Raw genomic sequence first — 19,184 nt, 5'->3', positions numbered from 1 at the left:
CAATATAGTGTGGCTGTCCACAGAACAGAAACTTCTGTGCTCAGACATTTCATGTGACACAGTAAGGAAATAAATACAATGTGACTGATGAGTCACCAGTTGACGCAGAAGTACAAAGTATATTCTTCAGAGTTAGCAATTGATAGGCTAAAATCCTAGCTAGAGGGTTGCAGTTTAGGTTTCACGTATCTTGAATTTTCTGTGTACTTAAAAAATACATGGATTTTAATATTTTAAAAGCTTGAAACCATTTTAAAACCATTAACAATAAACATTTTGCAGGCATACGATATATAATATTTACATTGACTTTGCTGATCTAATGCTAGCATTATTAGGCAAAGATGGCCTGAAAGATACCCAGATTGTTTCTAGCTCTTGTACAAGACAGTCCCAGCACAAAATTTGTAAAGGCTAAGTTCCAAAAGGTAAGCAGTTCCACTTGAATTCTGCGTAGGCATGCACAGGCTGTTCACCATGGTGGACAGCTGTAAATCTTGTTCTGCCTGCCTGAGGTCTAAGACTGAAAAAAAGAAGAACTAAAATTGGGATGCCTTTTACAGCAGCAGCGTTTAATTGGGCTCAGGGTGTGCATATATACATTTATAGCAACTTCATAGCTGTATGCAAAGTATTATGTAAACACAGCCCAACATTTAGTTTCAAACTATATTGAGAACTTGCACAACATGTTTAAATGCGAGATTTGCAAAGGTCTTCAGATTGTAACCTCCACTGATTAGGTTGCTTTTACGAACATGGCTATTAAACTACTTGGGTACAAAGTGGACTTTCATTGCTGTTCTGAAAGTACAACGGAAATGTGTCTCCTCACTCTTAGATGCCTCTAAAGCATTGTCCTATTTCCTCCCACCATATGCGGGTGCCAGGCACAATCTAGCTCCTCTCTGACAGCAAAAGAAGCACATATATGTGGCAGCATTATCGGTATCTGTACAGCCAACTGCACTGGATGACTTCAGAAAGTCCCTTATAGTCTATAGGTTTCTATCATTCTTCATCACTGACCATTTTCTACGATGATGATGCCTAGAGGCTTATTCAGATGATCTCAGTAAATCAGCTCTTTTGGGGCTGGGACTTAAGTCCAGACCCATAAAAATGGCGTCTATTTCCCAACAAAATAAGAGGAAGTCTGGAATCTAAATACTGTGAATCAGAGTTCAGTGAAACCCTTCTTTTGATTTTTGTTCTGAATTCCTTTTGCAATTACTAAATAACAAAAGGGAAACATACCTGAATCACTGCTTGTGCAGCTCTGTCCCAGGTTTTCATTCAAGTTACTGACACTTCCAACTCCTATAGAGACATCTGACTCTAAAAGAAAAGCACACAAAAATGTAGTAATGTGTTACACGAATACAAACAGCAAAAACATATTATTTGCTTTCTCCCAAAGTTGTTAAAATAAGCTAGACAAATGTCTGGCAAAGATGTCTGAACTATAACTACCTTTATTAAACTTTATCTCAGTTAAAGAAAAAGACTTGGAACAATATGATTAATTTTCTTATAGAAGAATGGGAAGATGAATGGGTGGGAAGATGTGGATGGGAAGATGAAAAAACAAAACATAGAAGAGGTAAGGCAATGTGGGTCATGGTTGATTTTTTTCAGGCACCTATGTTCTGTTTGTTTGAAAGCAAGGGTCCATACATGACCAACTGCATGATCCCCTCTAGTCCTGTTTTACTGTAACTTTTCAGAGGGGTGAAGAACCAACATACTCACACCCCCAAAACACAAAAAAAAAACAAAACAAAACAAAACAGGTTAGTCTACCAGATACACTGTGCTGCTGGAAAACTGAAGACATTGTCTATTCCCTGTAAGCTAAGTGAGTTACATGTTTCTTCATGTAAAATGAAAAGAGTAAAACACAGTTCCCAGTAAATAAAGGAAGAAAGGAATTAGTAAATTTTCCAAAGTGTTTTCAAGTAAAATCAGAGACTGACAATCCCATTACACCCAAGAGAATACTGCGACACTTTCACAGAAATCTGGCAGGTTTACTGTACACATTCTAATGTTAAGCTCTCCCTCTGCTGGACAATCAATATATTACACTGACTTTTTCCAGTATCAAGTGTAACTTGCATAGCTGGATTTCCCAAAACTCAGTCTTTTTAGTATCTAAAGAGATACACAGTTCTGGAAAAATCTGCCTCGTCCTACACTGTCAGCTTACATGCAGCACGCTACAACTGAGCTTATAGTGCATATAGAAAGTTGTATACTGGGCTGCATCAAAAGCAGTGTGATCAGCAGGTCAAAGGAAGTGATCCTGCCCCTTTGCTCTTGTGAGACCTCACTTCGAGTATTGTGCACAGTTCTGGTGTCTTCAACATAAAAAGGACATGGAGCTGTTGGAACAAGTCCAGAGGAGGACCACGAGGATGATCAGGGGACTGGAGCATCTCCTGTATGAAGACAGGCTGAGAAAGTTGGGGCTATTCAGCCTGGAGAAGAGAAGGCTGCATGAAGACCTCATAGCAGCTTTCCATTACCTGAAGGGGGCCTATAGGGATGCTGGGGAGGGACTCTTCATCAGGGACTGTAGCGATAGGACATAGGGGAATGGGTTTAAACTCAAATGAGGGAAGTTCAGGTTAGAGATAAATTCTACCTAAATTAAAACCCTTGTCTCCCAAAAATCAATGCAGTCAAAATATATTCGCAGCAGAATCATGATACAAGATTTCCCTCTTATGCATTTAATATTCCATTAAAAGACAGCATTGTCCTGAAAAAAGGAAGAAAACTGCGCCGGCTATAATCCAGCTACTAAGTAGCAGTAGTGGGAATACAAACTATGAAGAACTGCAATCTCTTGTTTCACTTTCTAGGAATCCATGTGGATAGGAAAGAGAGCACTTCATTAAAATGTTATGTATCTACTCCATGTGCTCTCCCATCTAAAATGACACACTGAAAGATGTATGTGCAGCAGATGATATGCATTTACAAAGTGTTTTTTACATAATTATCTGAATTACAATATTCAGCATGCACTACTGTCATGGTTTAAGCCCAACTGGTAACTCAGAATCACGCAGCCACTTGCTCACCCCCCACACCCCCCTGCCCTGCTACCGGAAGGATGGGGAGGAGAACTGAAAGAATGTAACTCCCACAGGTTGAGATAAGAACAGCCCAGTAACTAAGGTATAACACAAACCACTGCTGCTAACACCAGTAATGATAGGGGAAATAACAAGGGAAGAGAAGACAACTGCTCACCACCCACTGACCGATACCCAGCCAGACCTCAGCAGTGATCTAGCCCTTCTGGGTAACTGCCCCCAGTTTATATACTGGGCATGACGTGCTGTGGTATGGAATACCTCTTTGGCTAGTTTGGGTCAGGTGTCCTGTCTGTGCTTCCTCCTGGCTTCCCCTGCTCCCTGGCAGATCATAAGACTCAGAAAGTCCTTTGTCACAGTAAGAGTTACTGAGCAGCAACTAAAAACATTGGTGTTATCAGTGCTGTTCCCAGGGCCGAAAGTCAAAAACAGAGCGCTTCACCAGCTAATAAAAAGGAGAAAAAATGACTGCTACTGCTGAACCCAGGACAACTACAAAATAATACCTCAACAGAAAATGTCAGTGCTGAAGTGCAACATAAAATACTCATCTTCCAAATGAAAGGTGAATAGAATAATGTTGTCATTGTAAATTACAGCAACTTTCTTGAATTCATTTATAATAAATAAATAAATGCAACGGTAGCCCTTTCTAAAGCAATGAAGATGAGTTATTATACCAACAGCTGTTTTCACCACTTTCACTAGTCTTCCCTTGCAGTGCTACTTGCTCATTGTAACGCAGCATATTCCACAGGAATATTTTCAGTCACTTTGCACTAAGTAAGAATAGACAATGGAATGCAATGGGGAAAAAAAAGGATCTCTGCAAGATTAAAGAAGTCTTTATTTCCTGTCCTGTGCTACATTATGTCACGGAATAAGCATCAGACACTGAAAAATATAAATGAAGGACTAAAATATAAAGAAGCTATTAAAATTTGTCCTACTTTCAAATCAATGGGCAGTTTTTCTATCTGAAAAATTGACATTTTGTGAGACATTATTGAAATCTCCAGTTAATTGCAGTGTAATTATTTGTTCCAGTCAACTTTTTTTATGAATCAGGCCTTGAAAAACAGACCTGCTATTTATTTAAATTGCTGCTTATACAGGCAAGTGTGGCCTTAATTCAAGTGTTTCACTTCTGACCCTGCAAACCTACTGCTTTTGTGTTGGTTTTTGTGTGCGCAATTTCTTATTTGCATGCACAATATGTCTCTATTTTTCACTTAGGCTAAGCAATCTATTTCTACTTCATCTTTATGACCCTAATGCCCTCATACCTTCACACTCCCTCTGCCTGAGCGACTCCAGTAAGAGGACACTTCAGATACAATGCACACTGCAGTAATTCTAAGTGGCTTGAAAAAAATCTTCTTTCTCCCTGAAATATGCCCTCCTTGAAAACTGTCCTTCTCCATATATGAAGGAATGGTGGGAGTGTGCTGCAAAACTGACAACACTTGACAGCATTAAATTGCAAATTAAGTGGGTTCCCAGCCTACTTGGAAGTAGAATCTGGGCTCCAGTTGTATTTTCAGCTGCCTGGTCTAAAAATACAATCTTATGAGATCACCAGAAAGTATGGAAATGGAAAAACGATTTGAGTGCAGTTAAGTCTGTATGTACAAGTGCATAGAGATCAAAGCTTACTGCACTTCACGATGGCTCAATGTGAGCCAGTCCCTCTACAGCCATCTTCATGCACCACTGTCTCCTGGCAGCCCTTGGTACACTGCATCTATTCTGATGGCTTAGTGTGACTTCAAAGCATGTGCATACAGTGAACCTGTCAATTGTTCCCACTTATAGTACTCTGGTTCATATCACAGAGCTGGTTTGGATCAGAAGAAATGAACTCCTGCCATCTGAAATGGAATTAGGTGTGGTCCAGCCACCTGCAGGCATACAGTCCACACCAGACTGAAGTCAACCTGAACCAAACTGCTGGAATTCACATACTATGTACACTGTTCACACCATTTCTCTGAACACTCAACTGCACAAACTGCTAATACCCACTGTCTTTTAAATTTAAGCACAGTTCAGTGTTGAGCAGACCATAGTTTTCAGGCTAGAATTAGCCTGTGGCAGGCTAGTTAATACTGAATAGATCTCGCTATCTGTAACCCTCAACCTGACAAGAGTCAGGTAAAAGGTCAGGCTAACAGCAACCTGCTTTCAGTGAGGCTGTAATTAAGAACCCTAGCCTTGCCCTAAAAGGATTGAAAGAGTAAGGATAAAAGTCTGATCCATTCTATATCATCATTAAATATTTGGCACCTCTTCTTTATACTGCCAAATTATGTTCTAATCCAGGAAAACCAAGATGATATTTTTGCTGTAGTTAATAATTCACTACTTGCTACAAAACATTGTGATATGCTGTTAATATCATGCTAAATGAGAAATAGGCTACTACTGTTGCACACTGAAAGGCTGCAGTTTTTAGAGCCAATTTTTTTTTTCTTATTCATGTTTAATAAAAAAAGAGCAGCCTTAGCTGTCTTACTCCTTTGGCTGAGTAAGCCCACTAAAATCATTTCAGGCAGGATTTATCTCAGTTGTAACTATTGTCTGAGCTCCATCTGAACTTGTAACACATATGAACGGTTCCTTAATCATGCAGCATATGTTTGAAACATTGGTTCTCAGCTATGTCTGGGAATTGTTGCAGATAATTGCTGTTGCTCGCAATCAACTCCCAAGGCACGTTTTTAAAAGTGGGTCCATATGAACAACAGGCCATAACAATTTCTAAAAATTTGTGCTAGAAAATGTACTTCTGAGTATGCGATGTAAATGACAAAGGTTGTTTGATGCTCTGTAAATATAAAAACTTAAACAGAAAAATTGCTTGTTGGACCAAAACCAAAAATGTTTTCCAGTATAGAATTATAAGACTTCCAGAATGAATGACAATGCAGCTGCAGTTATACTGGTCCAGAAGCATTCCTCTTGGTTTAAACTGGAAGTTGTCAATGTAAACCTAATGTTTTCACTGGACAGTATAAACCTACCATGAACAGAGTTGACATAAGATATTAATTTAATATATTCATATAATTTGATATAAATATGAATTTAAAAATACAAATAGTTTTAATTTAAAATATTAAATGTTTGAAAATTACTGATTTTTTCACACAGTAAATAAAAAAAAGAATACAAAGTTGTTAGAAGTGCTGTTTAAGAGGAAAGGAAGGATCACCGATGTTGGTCAATTATAAGAAAATCAATCAGCCCATAGCAGATAATATGTCATCACTACAACCAGGATACAGAAAACATCTAAGTGAAGGCTGTACATAGCATGTTAAGATTTCTGGGCCATGTCCTGCTTAGCCATTAAGTACCATGCTAGCAAATTGATTTCTGAACCAGGTCTTACTTTTCAGATTAATTAGTTCAAGTATGACAACATATTGTTGTTCTACATCAGCTCTTTGAACTGAAGAAATTTGTAGATCCGGCCCTTGAAATTGCTACTGATGTTAATTCATAGGAAGAAATGGCATTTTCTGCTTCCAAAAATTCAACATTTACTTTTTCATTCATTCTTTTCCCCTTGACAGTAGTACCATATGTTCCTGATGCATCAAGAACGTTCTCTCAATTGCTAAAGTTTAACTGGTACAGCACAAGTGGACATACCTGAAACGACAGAATTATTTCCAATAGATGTTTCCAATAAATTGTTCTCACTGCCGAAACTATCATTCATATTTTCCTGCTGCTTCAAATCATCCACTATGGCATAACCTGGTTGGCTTGTAACTTCTGTTCCTTCGTTTGTACTGTTCTTCATCGCATTTTGTTTATCCTTTGTTCCTAGGAAATAAATTTCAAGGCACTATAAACCATCTAATTTCTTTTAGTGTGGAGCACAGAAAACACAGAACTAACCTCACGCACATAACAGCATAACATATGGTCTTAGTCTTGATTTAAACATCACAGAATCACAGAACGGTTTGGATTGGAAGGGACCTTCAACTATCATCTAGTCCCAAAGCCCCTGTCATCTTTCACTAGATCAGGTTGCTCAAAGCCTCACACAACCTGGTCTCAAACACCTCCACTGACAGTTTGGAAGTTTGATATTTTTATAAATATTTATTAATAAAGTTGTTGATCAAAAATCTCGAATATCTGTGGTCATGATAAAGATCTGAAAACTGAATTTGTGGACTAGACTGTGTTTCCTACCTTCTCAATTCCATTGGTCTTGTAATTTCACAGACGGATGTGTCTTACAGAGGACATCAAAACTTGCCCACACAACAGAAAACCTGAGAAAGCTTTCACAAAATGTTTTGCCTCCTTCCGCTTCTTTTATCTTTTATGGAATAATTTCCCTTTGACTTCTCTGTTCTTTTATTTTTTACTAGGCTCGTGCAGAACCAGTTATCCTCCAAGGGCAAAAAAAAATGTTCACAAAATCATAAACTTTAAAAAAACACCGAAATCAAACTGCGTAAGCCTGCATTCCAGGGTTTGCCAGATTTGGAACTCAATTACTCTGCAATTAAAAATTAAGTGCAAAGAATTTAATAGATTTAATTTATGTCTATATGTAGGTGCCTGCTAATAATATATTTTACTGTAACAAATCAACTTGGAGCGATAAAATGTAGCACCGCTCTTCCCCTTCCAAGGTACTCAGTGAACCTTTCTTAGTGGTTTCCTTCCATGACCTTGTATCAGTGGATGCTACAGCAATCAAACAATTTACATATCTACCCACATATACGACGGCGTACATGGAAACTTTTATATCCTCTGGTAAGAGTAACACAATTTAGGCTTTATATAATAATCTGCAATTAACTATCTTGGGGTCTGCATTGCCCAAGATTACTGAGAAACTGTCAAATAAATGCATTCATTTACATATTGCATTGAACAACTGAACTCAATCTTCTCTGCTTATTTGTCTCTGGCAGAAGACAGGTTGATTCCTGTCCTCAGCTGGAACCTTCACACTCCTCTTTATCCCAGGCTTATTGCATTGTCCCATATACAGCAAATAAAAGTACATAGTTCTGGTGAACTCGAGAAGGCTGAAGCTGCTAAATGGGAAATCTGTTAAACTTTAGTCTCAAAAATCTTATAAAACATACGTGAAGCCCTGTAAAAAAATGAGGGATAGAGTATTTAGGGGCTGGCTCCTTTTTCATACTTGAAAATCCAGAGGAGCACTGGGATCATTTTTACAATATCATAATTATTGTACAAGAATTAAAAGTCGTAGCTCTTTTAGGTTTACTTACGTTAACAATCTCTTTACTAAATTATTCTGTTACTCATAGTAAATTTCATAGAATGTCTTCAGACTTACTTGTCTTATCCCCGAGGAGACATAATGCAGCATACTTTAAAATCTTGCATATATTTGTAAACCATTCTATAAGGAAAACAATAATCCTTTTGTTGATTGAGAAATGTAGAAAAGGTCTATTTTGTTTGCTCAAATTAATCTTTGGGATATTTTTCATTAGTATAAAAACATCACATTGAAAACCAATAGGTTATAAAAGGTAAGGATTCAGTTTAATTACAACTGCATGCCTACTCTTGTAATTCTGATATTGGTTTATAAGGATTTTAAGTGTTTAAGAATCTATCAAATAAGCTGCTAAATAACTTGATCTTGAAATCCCCAGACAAGTGAAAGCATTAGTCTCAATGTCACAGTGAATTCAAGGGAGAACCCCAGATTGTTTCCGAGTAACAGAAAGGAGATATTAAAAACCCCCACAGATTAGTGCTAGTGAAATAAGATTATTACCTCCTATATTTCCACTTAAATCATCTGCAAGGCCTCCATGTTGGGTTTCACGCAGAGCAATCAAAAAACGAGAGAACCAATCTTTCTTCTGCACTAATCTGCTCAATAGCTCCCTTGCACCTTCTCTGTTCCCACGACTGTCAGTAACAGTATGGATCTGGTAAAAATAAAAAAACAAACACAATCCTGAGACAGACTTTGGAAATGGTTTAGGGAAGTTAGTAAGAACCGTATAGGTACAAATGTGTTTCCCTCTCATCATTAAAACATACTGTGCTGGTTTAGGCTGGGGTGGAGTTACTCTTTATAGTAGCCATTATGGGGCTATGTTTTGGATTTGTTTTGAAAACAGCATTGATAATGCAGGAATGTTTTATTTACTACTGAGTTGGGCTTCCACAGAGTCCAGGCCTTGTCTGCTCCTCACCACCAGCAAGCAGGCTAGGGGCACACAAGAAGTTCAGAAGGGACACATGCGGGACAACTGACCCCAACTGACTAAAGGGATATCCCATACCATATGGCACCATGCTCAGCACATAAAGCTGGAGGAAGGCAGGAGGACATTGACAGTTGCAGCATTTGTCTTCCCAAGTAACCATTACATGTGATGGAGCCCTGCTTTCGCAGAAATGGATGAACACCTGCCTGCCCATGGGAAGTGGTGACTGAATCCCTTGTTTTACTTTGCTTACAGTGCAGCTTTTGCTTTACCTATTAAACTGTCTTTATCTTAATCCACAAGTTTTCTCACTTTCACTCTTCCAGTTCTCTCCCCCATCCCATGAGGGGGAGAGTGAGTGAGTGTCTGTGTGGTACTTAGTTGCCAACTGGGGTTAAACCACAATACATACTTAATAAAGGTGTAAAGTGGGTTTGCCACTTATCAGAAGAGATATACTACAGTTTTGTCCAACCTTGTATTTATCCTATATGGTTTCAGATAGGAAATATAAAACTTATTAGACCTGAATGTAACTGGAGAGACTGGTAGTTTTGGACAATGGTTATAAAAATAACCACTACATAATAATTATTAATATGGAATAGTAATTGGTGTTCACATTGGTTTAGGGAATAGACAATCCTGATTAAGGAGAAATGACATCATACATCTTAGTAGCGCTCAGACTTAATCTGCTAACATGACCTCGAACATAAGATGGAACATTTTCCTTCTTAAACTGACCTCATCATCTCAATTCCCACTTAAAGATACAACAGGTAAGCCTCTAGAAAGCAGCTATTACCTTCAAAGAAGCTATGGAAAAGTGTGCCAAGGTTGTCATGAACAGGAATTGACATGTGATCACATGAGGAACAAAATGACCACCCAAAAAACAAAGCAGCCTGAGACAGGTGCTCAGTCCTCAAGGGCAATTTTCTTGAAGCTTAAGAATCACCCATCCTGATTAGCAAGACAACAGGCACTCACAGCAGTGGGAACCCCTGACTGAGACTGAATACTAAGAGAAAGTGCATGGGAATTGGGAGCAGGGAAAAGCAAACAAAAAGGAATATATAAGCTTATTAAAAAGGCCTAGTTGCCACTGTTGTTGAAACCAGCAGGATTGTGAAGGGCTTAATGGAAATATCAGCAGAAAAATTACAACCCTGGAGGGAACAGGTGAACCCATTACCAGGGAATGGAGCCAGTAACCTCCAAGAAGGACCCTGCCTCTGCCTGCTACATTACCATGCTTGGCTCCTCATCCACTAGGGTGCAACCGGCCCTTGCTGCTACCCGGCAGTCACCAGACAGTTATGTATATGACTGTTATTTAACTGAGATGGAGCCCTGAACTACCTAAAAAGTGGATGCAAAAATGAATCAGTCCGTGCTTAGTCTGCCAGTTTCTCCCTTATTGCTATGGCAAATATTACTTTAATTTCTTTTTCTAGCTCTGTTTCATGGTATTAGCTTTTTGGGGTATCATTTTTTAAGTTTCACACAGTCATTCTTAGCCAAATGGGGTAAACACCAGCAAATGTTTTCATCATGCTTTTGCTTTCTTGTCAAACTGGTATTTCTGCTCAGCTTCAGTGTCTAGTATGATACTCTTTAATGAAACTATGGCAGAAAAAGGGAAGTTCTTGCTTTATTTTAACGCAAGCAGTCTGTATGACTGTACAGGCCATCACTACTTCCTGGTATGGTTCAGGGGCTGGAAGATACTGATATTTTGAGCCTATAGTCTGTGGAAAATGGTAAATAACAGCAAAGCCAGCCATATTCCTTTGACAGTGGCTTAGTTTAACTCTGTTCATGTTCTTCTTTCTCTGGCTCTGATCTGGTGTCCTACTTGCTTCTGACAAGTCTTCACTGGCTTACGTGGAGCACCTTTTACCTCAAGTTTGGGCACTCCCCTTTTCGTTTTACACTTGCAAGTCCATTTCTAGTTGTGGCTTCCTATCTGCCCCACAGCTCCTGGGAGCTGCCTGTATCTGTAGCACTGTTTGGTACCTCGCCTGGTGGGCAGGCCACTTACCCTATCCAGGTCCTCATCCTGGAAGATGCCCATCTGCAGGCACTTTTCGGCCACCTGCATGGTCCGCATACTATCCACGAGAGTACTGTAAAGCAGCTGCACCAATTGCACGCAGAGGTCGTGGTCGGCCTCCTCGGCCGGCGAGGGCAGCTGGCTGAGGCTGGGGTTCATATAGCAGGCGGCCATGCCGCAGCCGCCGTGCTCAAGCGCCTGCAAGAACTCATGGAACCAGCCACACCCGCGGGGTCCCCGCTCCACGGCCCGCAGCAACTCCTCCGCCCCTTCCACCTCGCCCCGCTGCAGCGCGGCCGCCCGCACCTTCTCCCTGTCCTCCGCGCTGAGCGAAGGGAGCCGGTCCAGCACCGGCTGCACCCGGATGAACTGCTTCAGCCGCGGCCTGAAGCACGAGATCATGTAGAGGAAACGCTCGTCTCGCAACTCCGCTGCCATCTCCGCGCTGGCGGCGCCCAGGAGCGCTGCTGCAGGACACGGGGCTCGGAGGGGCGGCGGGGTGCCTGGTGCTGCGCCGACACGGGTCTCTGGAGGCGGCGGTCCGGCTCGGCGTCAGCGAGGAGCGCGTTCCCGTTTCGTTCCACGGCTCCCCAGGCTGCCGCCTGGCCGACCCCGCTTTATCCCAACCCCGGCGCCGCTTTCGGTTTCGCTTGCCAGTCCGGCGTGTGACGGCACCGGCCTTCCTCGCCCGGCAGCTGCAGGGCCGGGCACATCGCGGTGCTACTACTGAGCATTTCCCGGAAAACCTTTAACAGGAGCCAAGAGCTTCAAACCAAACCAACCAAACATAAGCTAACCTATTTGGACAATACATCAGTTTTTCTTGTCAGGCCCCAGAAGCCTGCATAGGTTACTCGGGTGCAGTTGTGTGTAGACAGGTTGTTTGTATGTTTGCTTCATTTGTCAAGTTGTGTGTGTAGAAGTGGTAAACAAAACAACCAAACATAACATAAACCAAGAGCACCATCACTCATGAGTTTCTCAGGCCAGTCACTGGCATGTCAGGGTTCCCCATAGGGTGCCTCTCCAGGTATGCACCCAACATGGAAATGAGGCGCTTGGGTGCAGGAGTGTCTGCGGTCATTCGCAGGTTAAGCCTTTTTGCAGAACAGACACCCACAAGAAGCCATCAAGGAAGTAAAGCTTACTTGTATGCTCTAATGGTTTACTTTGGGCATGTCTTAAAGAGATTTTTATATTTTTGTGCCTTTTTTTTTTTTTGTTTTTTTTTAGTTTAAAGGATTTCACCTTGCATAGAAAGCAGGAGGCACACGATAAACTTCCTAGAGGAGTTTGTTGGATAGCCTGAGCTTGTTGGAACAGTCTCCCATTGAGATGTGGTTTGCCCCATATGGTAGATGTCACTGAGCTTCAGAAGCAGGCTTGGTTTATATTGTGGGCTTTTAGGGAACTTGAGTGTGATTCTGAGGTAACTCAGTTTCATGACTCAATTTCATGGTTTGTAGCATGATGATAAACAGCACCAGGATTACGGTCTTCAGTTTCAGACCTGGACAGCTCAAGAGAGAGTGAAAAACTGAAGAGGACCCAGAGAAGGAAGGGCCAGCACGATGCTTACATGTATTTGAAGAAACTGGGTTTATTCAGCCTAGAGAAAAGAAAGCTTGGGAGATCCATTCTGGCTCCTAAAAGTTGCAGCCCTCTTCACAGGGATACACAGCACAAGGGGCAAACGGATTAAGTTTCTTCTGAGGGAATTCTATCCAGGTATAAGTGAAAATATTATCCACTGTGAAAACAATTAGACACTGGAATATATTGCCCAGAGCAGTAGTGGGAGTTTCCTCAAAGAAATATTCAGGACTTGACAGGGGTCTTGATTTAATGTCATGCTTTTAGAAGGGTATCTCCAGAGGTCCTTTCCCAGCCTAACATTTCCTGTAACTCAAATTATGCCCTCAGCTGCTTGTCATGCTACAGCATTCTGCTCTTGGTGGAGCTTGCTTCAGTTGGAAGCTTCTCTTGTGAAAGAACTTAATTTGTTTTCCTTCATTTCATTGTTGTGCTTTCTGTTTATTAGTTTCACTCTCATTTCATCATCAAGCAGTTGAAAGCTTTCTGAAGAAAGGCTCACTACCTTCCACCTCACCCCCTCCATCTTGTCTTCAGCACTTAATTTGGATGACGTCAGTCTTTCTAGTCAGGCCTCAGGAGCCTGCATGGGTTACTTGGGTGCAGTGTGTGTAGATAGGCTGTTTGTTTGCTTCATTTGCCAAGTTATGTATGTAGCAGTGGTAAATCAGGCCCAATGTATTTATACCCCAACAACCCTTTTCAGGTTCTATGTGTTTGTAGACAGCAAAAGGACACTTGTGACTTATAGTGGGGGGAAAAAATCAGTACTTATTCCAGCTGTTGCTAGGTTGCACAGATGGCTGAGCTCCTGCTCTGCGCACTGGTGACACAAATATCATAGGACAGTCTGGGTTGGAAGGGACTTTCAAAGCTCATCAGGTCCAATCGCCCTGCAGTGAGCAGGTACACCTTCAACTAGATCAGAACCACAGCCAGCCTGGCCTTGAGTGCCTCCAGGGATAGTGCCTCCACCACCTCTCTGGGCAACCTGTGCCAGGGCTTTACCACCCTCATTGTGAAGAACTTTTTCCTCATGTCCAGCCTGAATCTCCCCTCTTTTAGTTTAAAACCATTTGTCCTATCACTCACATATCCCGACTATGGCCGTGCTCTCGCCGGATACAAACACCCCATAAACTCACTGATTTCTGAGGCCTTCGTCCCTTTCAGGTAAGGCCGAGGTTAGCCCCTGGGTTCAGGGGCCGGGAGGAGCACTAGGCCTGCCCCACCAGGCGGCTGTGGCTGTGCAGAGACGCGGCGCCAGCTCCCGTCCCCGCACGGTAGCAGTCCAGGCGTGCAGCCGGGCACACTACTCGGGCCCGCCGGCTGGAGCGCACGCCAAGGTAACGCAGTAACCGCCACACACAAGGGGGTACTTGCTGGCCGCCTGAGGCAGCGCAAAGGGGCTCCAGGCTCGCGGGACCCGCCGGTGGGTGGGGTGGCGTTTCGCCTGTATCAATAGCAGGCGCGGTGACGGAGCCCCTTGGAGACAGCGCCGCGGGAGTTGCTGCCGGCTTGGCGCAGAAGGAGCGGGTGTCGCCTCCCTTTTCGGCGACTTGCCCCCGTTCTCGGCAGCGCCGCCCTCACGGAGCGGTTCCGGTGAGGCCGGGCCCGCTCATCCCAGCTCCGTCCCGGCTCTTCGCCCCTCTCTGCCGCGCACCCTTTACGGATGACGGAGGGACGGGTTTCCTCCCGGCGCCAGCTGCGGAACCGGGCTGCTTACCCGCCGGAGCGGTGCCGGAGGAGGCCTGCGAGGAGAGGCGAGCGGCTGCACTATTGCAGCCGAACGGCCGGTGGTGTCTGTGGGCCCTGTGCCGGGTGGGCAGAGAGGGTGTCCTGTGATGAATAAACCCAGCGCGGCAGCAGCGGGGGCACTGTTTACGGACTGCCTGCATCCGGTAATGTGGTCATTGACCTGATGGTAAAATGTTGTATCGTATTTGGTGTTCCTTGTGCCCAGGCTCAGGACTACAACGCTTATGTACACTGCACTATCTTTTGTAAACGTAGTATGCTAGGACAGACTGACAGTACATCTAGAAACACTAGTAGGCGTCATCAGCAAATGTGAAAGCACTTACAAATACAGCTCAAAGAGAGAATCATAGAATCATTGAATGGTGTGGGATGGCAGGGACAGCAAAGCAAAGGTTATCTAGTTCCAACCCCCTTCCCATGGGCAGGGACATCTTCCACCAGACCAGGTTGCTCCACGCCCCCCCGTCCAACTTGGCCTTGAACACTGCCAGTGATGGGGCAGCCACAGCTTCTCAGGGCAACCTGTTCCAGTGCCTCACCACCGTCACGTAAAGAATTTCTTCCTTATATCTAACCTAAATATCTCTTCTGTCACATTAAAGCCATTCCCCCTTCTCTTGTCACCCCATGCCCTTGTAAAAAGTCCATCTCCAGATTTGTTGTAGGCCACCTGTGGGTATTAGAAGATTGCTATAAGGTATGTAAGAGTTGAGGTGTGAAGTGGAAAAGACTAGGCTTTTATGCCTAACCTGACACACTTTAAAATTAAATTATGATGTTAAGGAGGCTACTTCAAGATAGTAAGTTAGTGTAATGTACTTGTTGGTTCTGTAGTAGGCAGATTTAAATAAGAAAAAAGGGGGGGATGTGTGTGTTTAATATCAGGCTACTTGAATGTTTTTGGTTTCTTTTAAAAGACAATTAATGATCGCTGTCATTGCTGAAACTATTAAAAATCATATCAGTTACAAACTTCTGATTGTTTTATTAATTACCCTTTCAACACTCAGATTGAAAACTTGCAGAATGATAATATCCATGTAAGATGTATCCTTGTAATTATTAGGACTTCAGTGGAATCTTAGTATCACTTTGAACCTGTTGGTGATTATGGGAAACTTGAATTCTAAATTCTCTTAAACTGGTAACTTTTGATACTAGTTTTGTTTGAGCATTTATAACGAGGTGTAGATACTGGTTATGGAGATGTATTATCTGTATAACTGCTTTATTTGATTTGCATATCTTGCACTTTGTAAATTTACAGAGGGGTCTCATTCGTGTTAAGATGACCACCAGCAGTATGAGTAATTGGAGCTTCCATTAAATTTCAGTAGTTTCTCAAAAGGAAAATGAACATAAAGGGATGCTCATCATTCCTGAAGGTGGGTTTAGATTAATGCATGCAACTGTGGCGAAATCGTCAAAACATCTATAGAAATAATTTACCTTAGCATTAACATAATTCAATTTGCATCTTAATGTTGAAAGCATAATTCTTCAGTTGATAATCACTGCTCTTCTATTCCATTGCAGATTATTACTGTGCATAGTCCTGCTTGTTAGTAGTGCAATTACTTTATTACTATGGGAAGTTGCTGGATCACCACAGTAGACTGTGGAAGTTATTGGTAGAATGTAGGTAGCAAGATGTGAACTGATCAGTTGACTAAATAATTTTGGACATGCTCTAATACTATGAAATGAGATTGATGCATCAGTTTTCTTGCTAAAAATCCAGAAGCAGAAGCATCTAATATTTAAACTTGTGGGTCCCTCCATCTGTCAGGATGGAAGTGGGCCATTTCTTTTGAATCTCACTGATGCTGAGTGCAATAGTATTTGTCATACTTCCAAAATCCCCAGACACTGACTTGCCTGTTACTGCCTCTTCTAGTTCTTGCAGTGCACCATGGCATTATGAATGCTGAACTGCTGGAGAAAAAGAGGATCACCAACCTGTCAGAGTTCATGCTTGGAAGAACTGCTGTGAATGGAAGCTGTTGTGGAATTGTTAACCTTCCTGCTTGATAAGAGAGTGCATGTTGAATGCTTTTATTTTTAAGTGCATGATTCAAAGCAATAAATTTTTTTTGCATTTTCCTATATTTAGAAGGTAGTTTTTTTTTTTTTTATTTGTACATCTATCATTCCAGACAAGTAAATTTCTGTGTTAAGAGCTTGATGAAAAGTGAAAGCTTATGGTCATACATAATAGGTCATGCCTTTTTTGGTGAGGCAATCTCAGATAATACTATTTGAATATAGGTGGAATGGCCTTCAACTGCTTGTATTTGTTTAATCCCACCTAAGTCTTTTCCCCAAGGAGCTCAGCTTGTCTCAAAACCTTTCAATGACTATTCGTCTGGATCAGTAGAATGCCTTGCTGAATAGATCTTGCTTGGTAAACTTGTTGCATGATTCACTCTAAATTCTTTAAAAGAAAATGATTCAAGCAACGGATTTATCTGGCTTGAAGACAGGTATTTGACAGCAGCTTTGATCAAAGTATCTTGGGAAAATTTGGGCTTCAATGGATAGCAATTATTAGCTTTAATACTCAGATTTTGTAGCTAGAAACTGTCTTAGATTTTTGAATTCCTCAGTCAGTGAAGGTAGAGGGAATAGACATGGATATAACTTCCAGTTCTGTTTGAGGGGTAGAGATCAATGTGATACCTGGAGATTGCCGTGCGCATAGGATTTTCTGAAAAGGTCTAGTTTAGTGTCACTGTTTCAGGCCAGTGAGTGGTGTCCTGTGTAATCCTGTGTGTTTATTCCCATGATGTTATGAGTATAATAAATATAATTTTTTTTTTCAGTGTTTTTGCTAGAGTTCTATATTCAGCCTCTTTGAATCCCTGTTAGTAGTGTTTGCATCATAATAACTAAATTCAAGTAGGTCACAAATTAAAAGTTCACATTTGTTGCTTATGGTGGAAATGAGTGCATTGCATTTATTTGTGCATATTTAGATTTCTTGCAAGTAAGTTTTCATGGTGACATAAAATACAAAGTATATGTGCAGTGTACAAGTGCTTTCATTTGTACAGTAAACAATTTTCCAGGAGATCTTTTCTGAAAGCAAAATAATAACTTTAACTACATTCTTCAAACAGGATTCACTGCAATTCATAGTATTGGAGTATTTATGTAGACTTAAGTTTTCAAAACTTTCTTTGTATTTCCAACTTTACAATATCATAAAGTTTCAGTATAGGAAATGTAAATAATGAATAACAATGCTTCCTGTGGGAGGCTTTAATTTGGTCCATCTAATTTGTATACCAAGGAGAATAGCCATATTCTGCATTCATTAGTAATCAAAGAATATCCCACGTGGGCATTAAAAAACCCCCCACCCAAATAGCTAGATGAAGGAAAATGTTTCTTTATTAATAATGCAGTTCTGTCTACTACTCGTATGCAGAGGTAGAAGGAAAGAAGGGAAGCTGCAGGCAGGTACAAACTCTTGCACATGCTCCTTTAATATTCATAAAACTCAGTGTTGTCTTGATTTTCATATGTGATCTACTCTGTGGATCTTATTTTTCTCCCATTAAGCTATTTGCTGTTCAAATTCTAATACACTCTTTTTTTAAGAGTGTATTTTCACAAAATGTTGTATTGATTAGATGTAGGATATAAGTGACACTGGGACAGCTGTATAAGTACGTATCATTCCTAATAAAACTGAAGGAAACTGTAGGTTCAGAGTAATGTTAAAAGACCTTTTGCATGCTCTTTTTTTATTCTGAGTAAGAAGCTACTTAAAAAGTAGTTCTGTTTGAGCATCCGTTGAAAATGCACCAATGGCTGCACACCAAATCTGTCTCCAATCTGAATCAATTTTACAATTTGTCAGTATTTTCATTAAAAAATTGGTGTTAAATTTGAAAATGAGATTAGGTCCCTTGCTGTTTGCGCATGGCTGCTAGATACTACAGATCAAACAAGTGAATCCCCCTATATTTTAGTGAGGTTTGCATCTGTGATAATAAGGTAAGAGTAAACTAATAGGGAGCATTGAGGTTGCTTTTCTGCTTATGTGCAAATAAGGAGAGTAAAATACCTCCACCTAACTCTGGAAACTTATTAAATGCATGATTGCAACAGTTTGGAGTAGCTGCAAGTAATGATGTGGATTTGAATAAATTGTCACAGTTTCAGAACAATCAAAAAAACCCCAACGCATCCAGAAAGCAGAAAAACCTGAACCCACAAACCAGTAGCCTCAGCTCATGGACCTTGCTTATCAAAGCCATTTCAACTCAGTTTGTGGTTGTTTCTGTTGGTGAGTATAAGCACCAGCTCAGTGTTTGTTGGTCACTGTAATACCGCTAGTACCCTGCTGTTAACTCCTACTGAATCTGGTACTGCTCTTTGTCAAAAGTGGCGAGAAAGCTACCTGAATTAACCTGGGCTCTACCA

General features: G+C 41.3%; 1 protein-coding gene across 2 annotated transcripts in view; it reads right to left on the bottom strand.

Moving 5' to 3' along the window:
- Positions 1-11,857, bottom strand: part of IFIH1 (interferon induced with helicase C domain 1) — a 29,020-nt gene extending 17,163 nt beyond the window's left edge. For both annotated transcript variants that reach the window (XM_061344006.1, XM_061343996.1), the window contains exons 1-4: positions 11,388-11,857; positions 8,899-9,055; positions 6,762-6,938; positions 1,258-1,338 (exon numbers count right to left, since the gene is read on the bottom strand). In XM_061344006.1, the coding sequence (XP_061199990.1) occupies positions 1,258-1,338; positions 6,762-6,938; positions 8,899-9,055; positions 11,388-11,837 (865 nt within the window). In that variant the 5' untranslated portion in view covers positions 11,838-11,857. The remainder of the gene's footprint in view (positions 1-1,257; positions 1,339-6,761; positions 6,939-8,898; positions 9,056-11,387) is intronic.
- Between the last annotated feature and the right edge of the window lie 7,327 nt (positions 11,858-19,184).

Source organism: Neopsephotus bourkii, unplaced genomic scaffold, assembly GCF_033783945.1.
Source record: "Neopsephotus bourkii isolate Nb327-2 ecotype Australia unplaced genomic scaffold, CSIRO-AGI_Nbou_v1 NB_196, whole genome shotgun sequence".
In the NCBI taxonomy this organism is placed as follows: domain Eukaryota; kingdom Metazoa; phylum Chordata; class Aves; order Psittaciformes; family Psittacidae; genus Neopsephotus; species Neopsephotus bourkii.
Note: the sequence above shows the minus strand (reverse complement) of the source record. Positions and strands in the feature narration are given on the sequence as shown.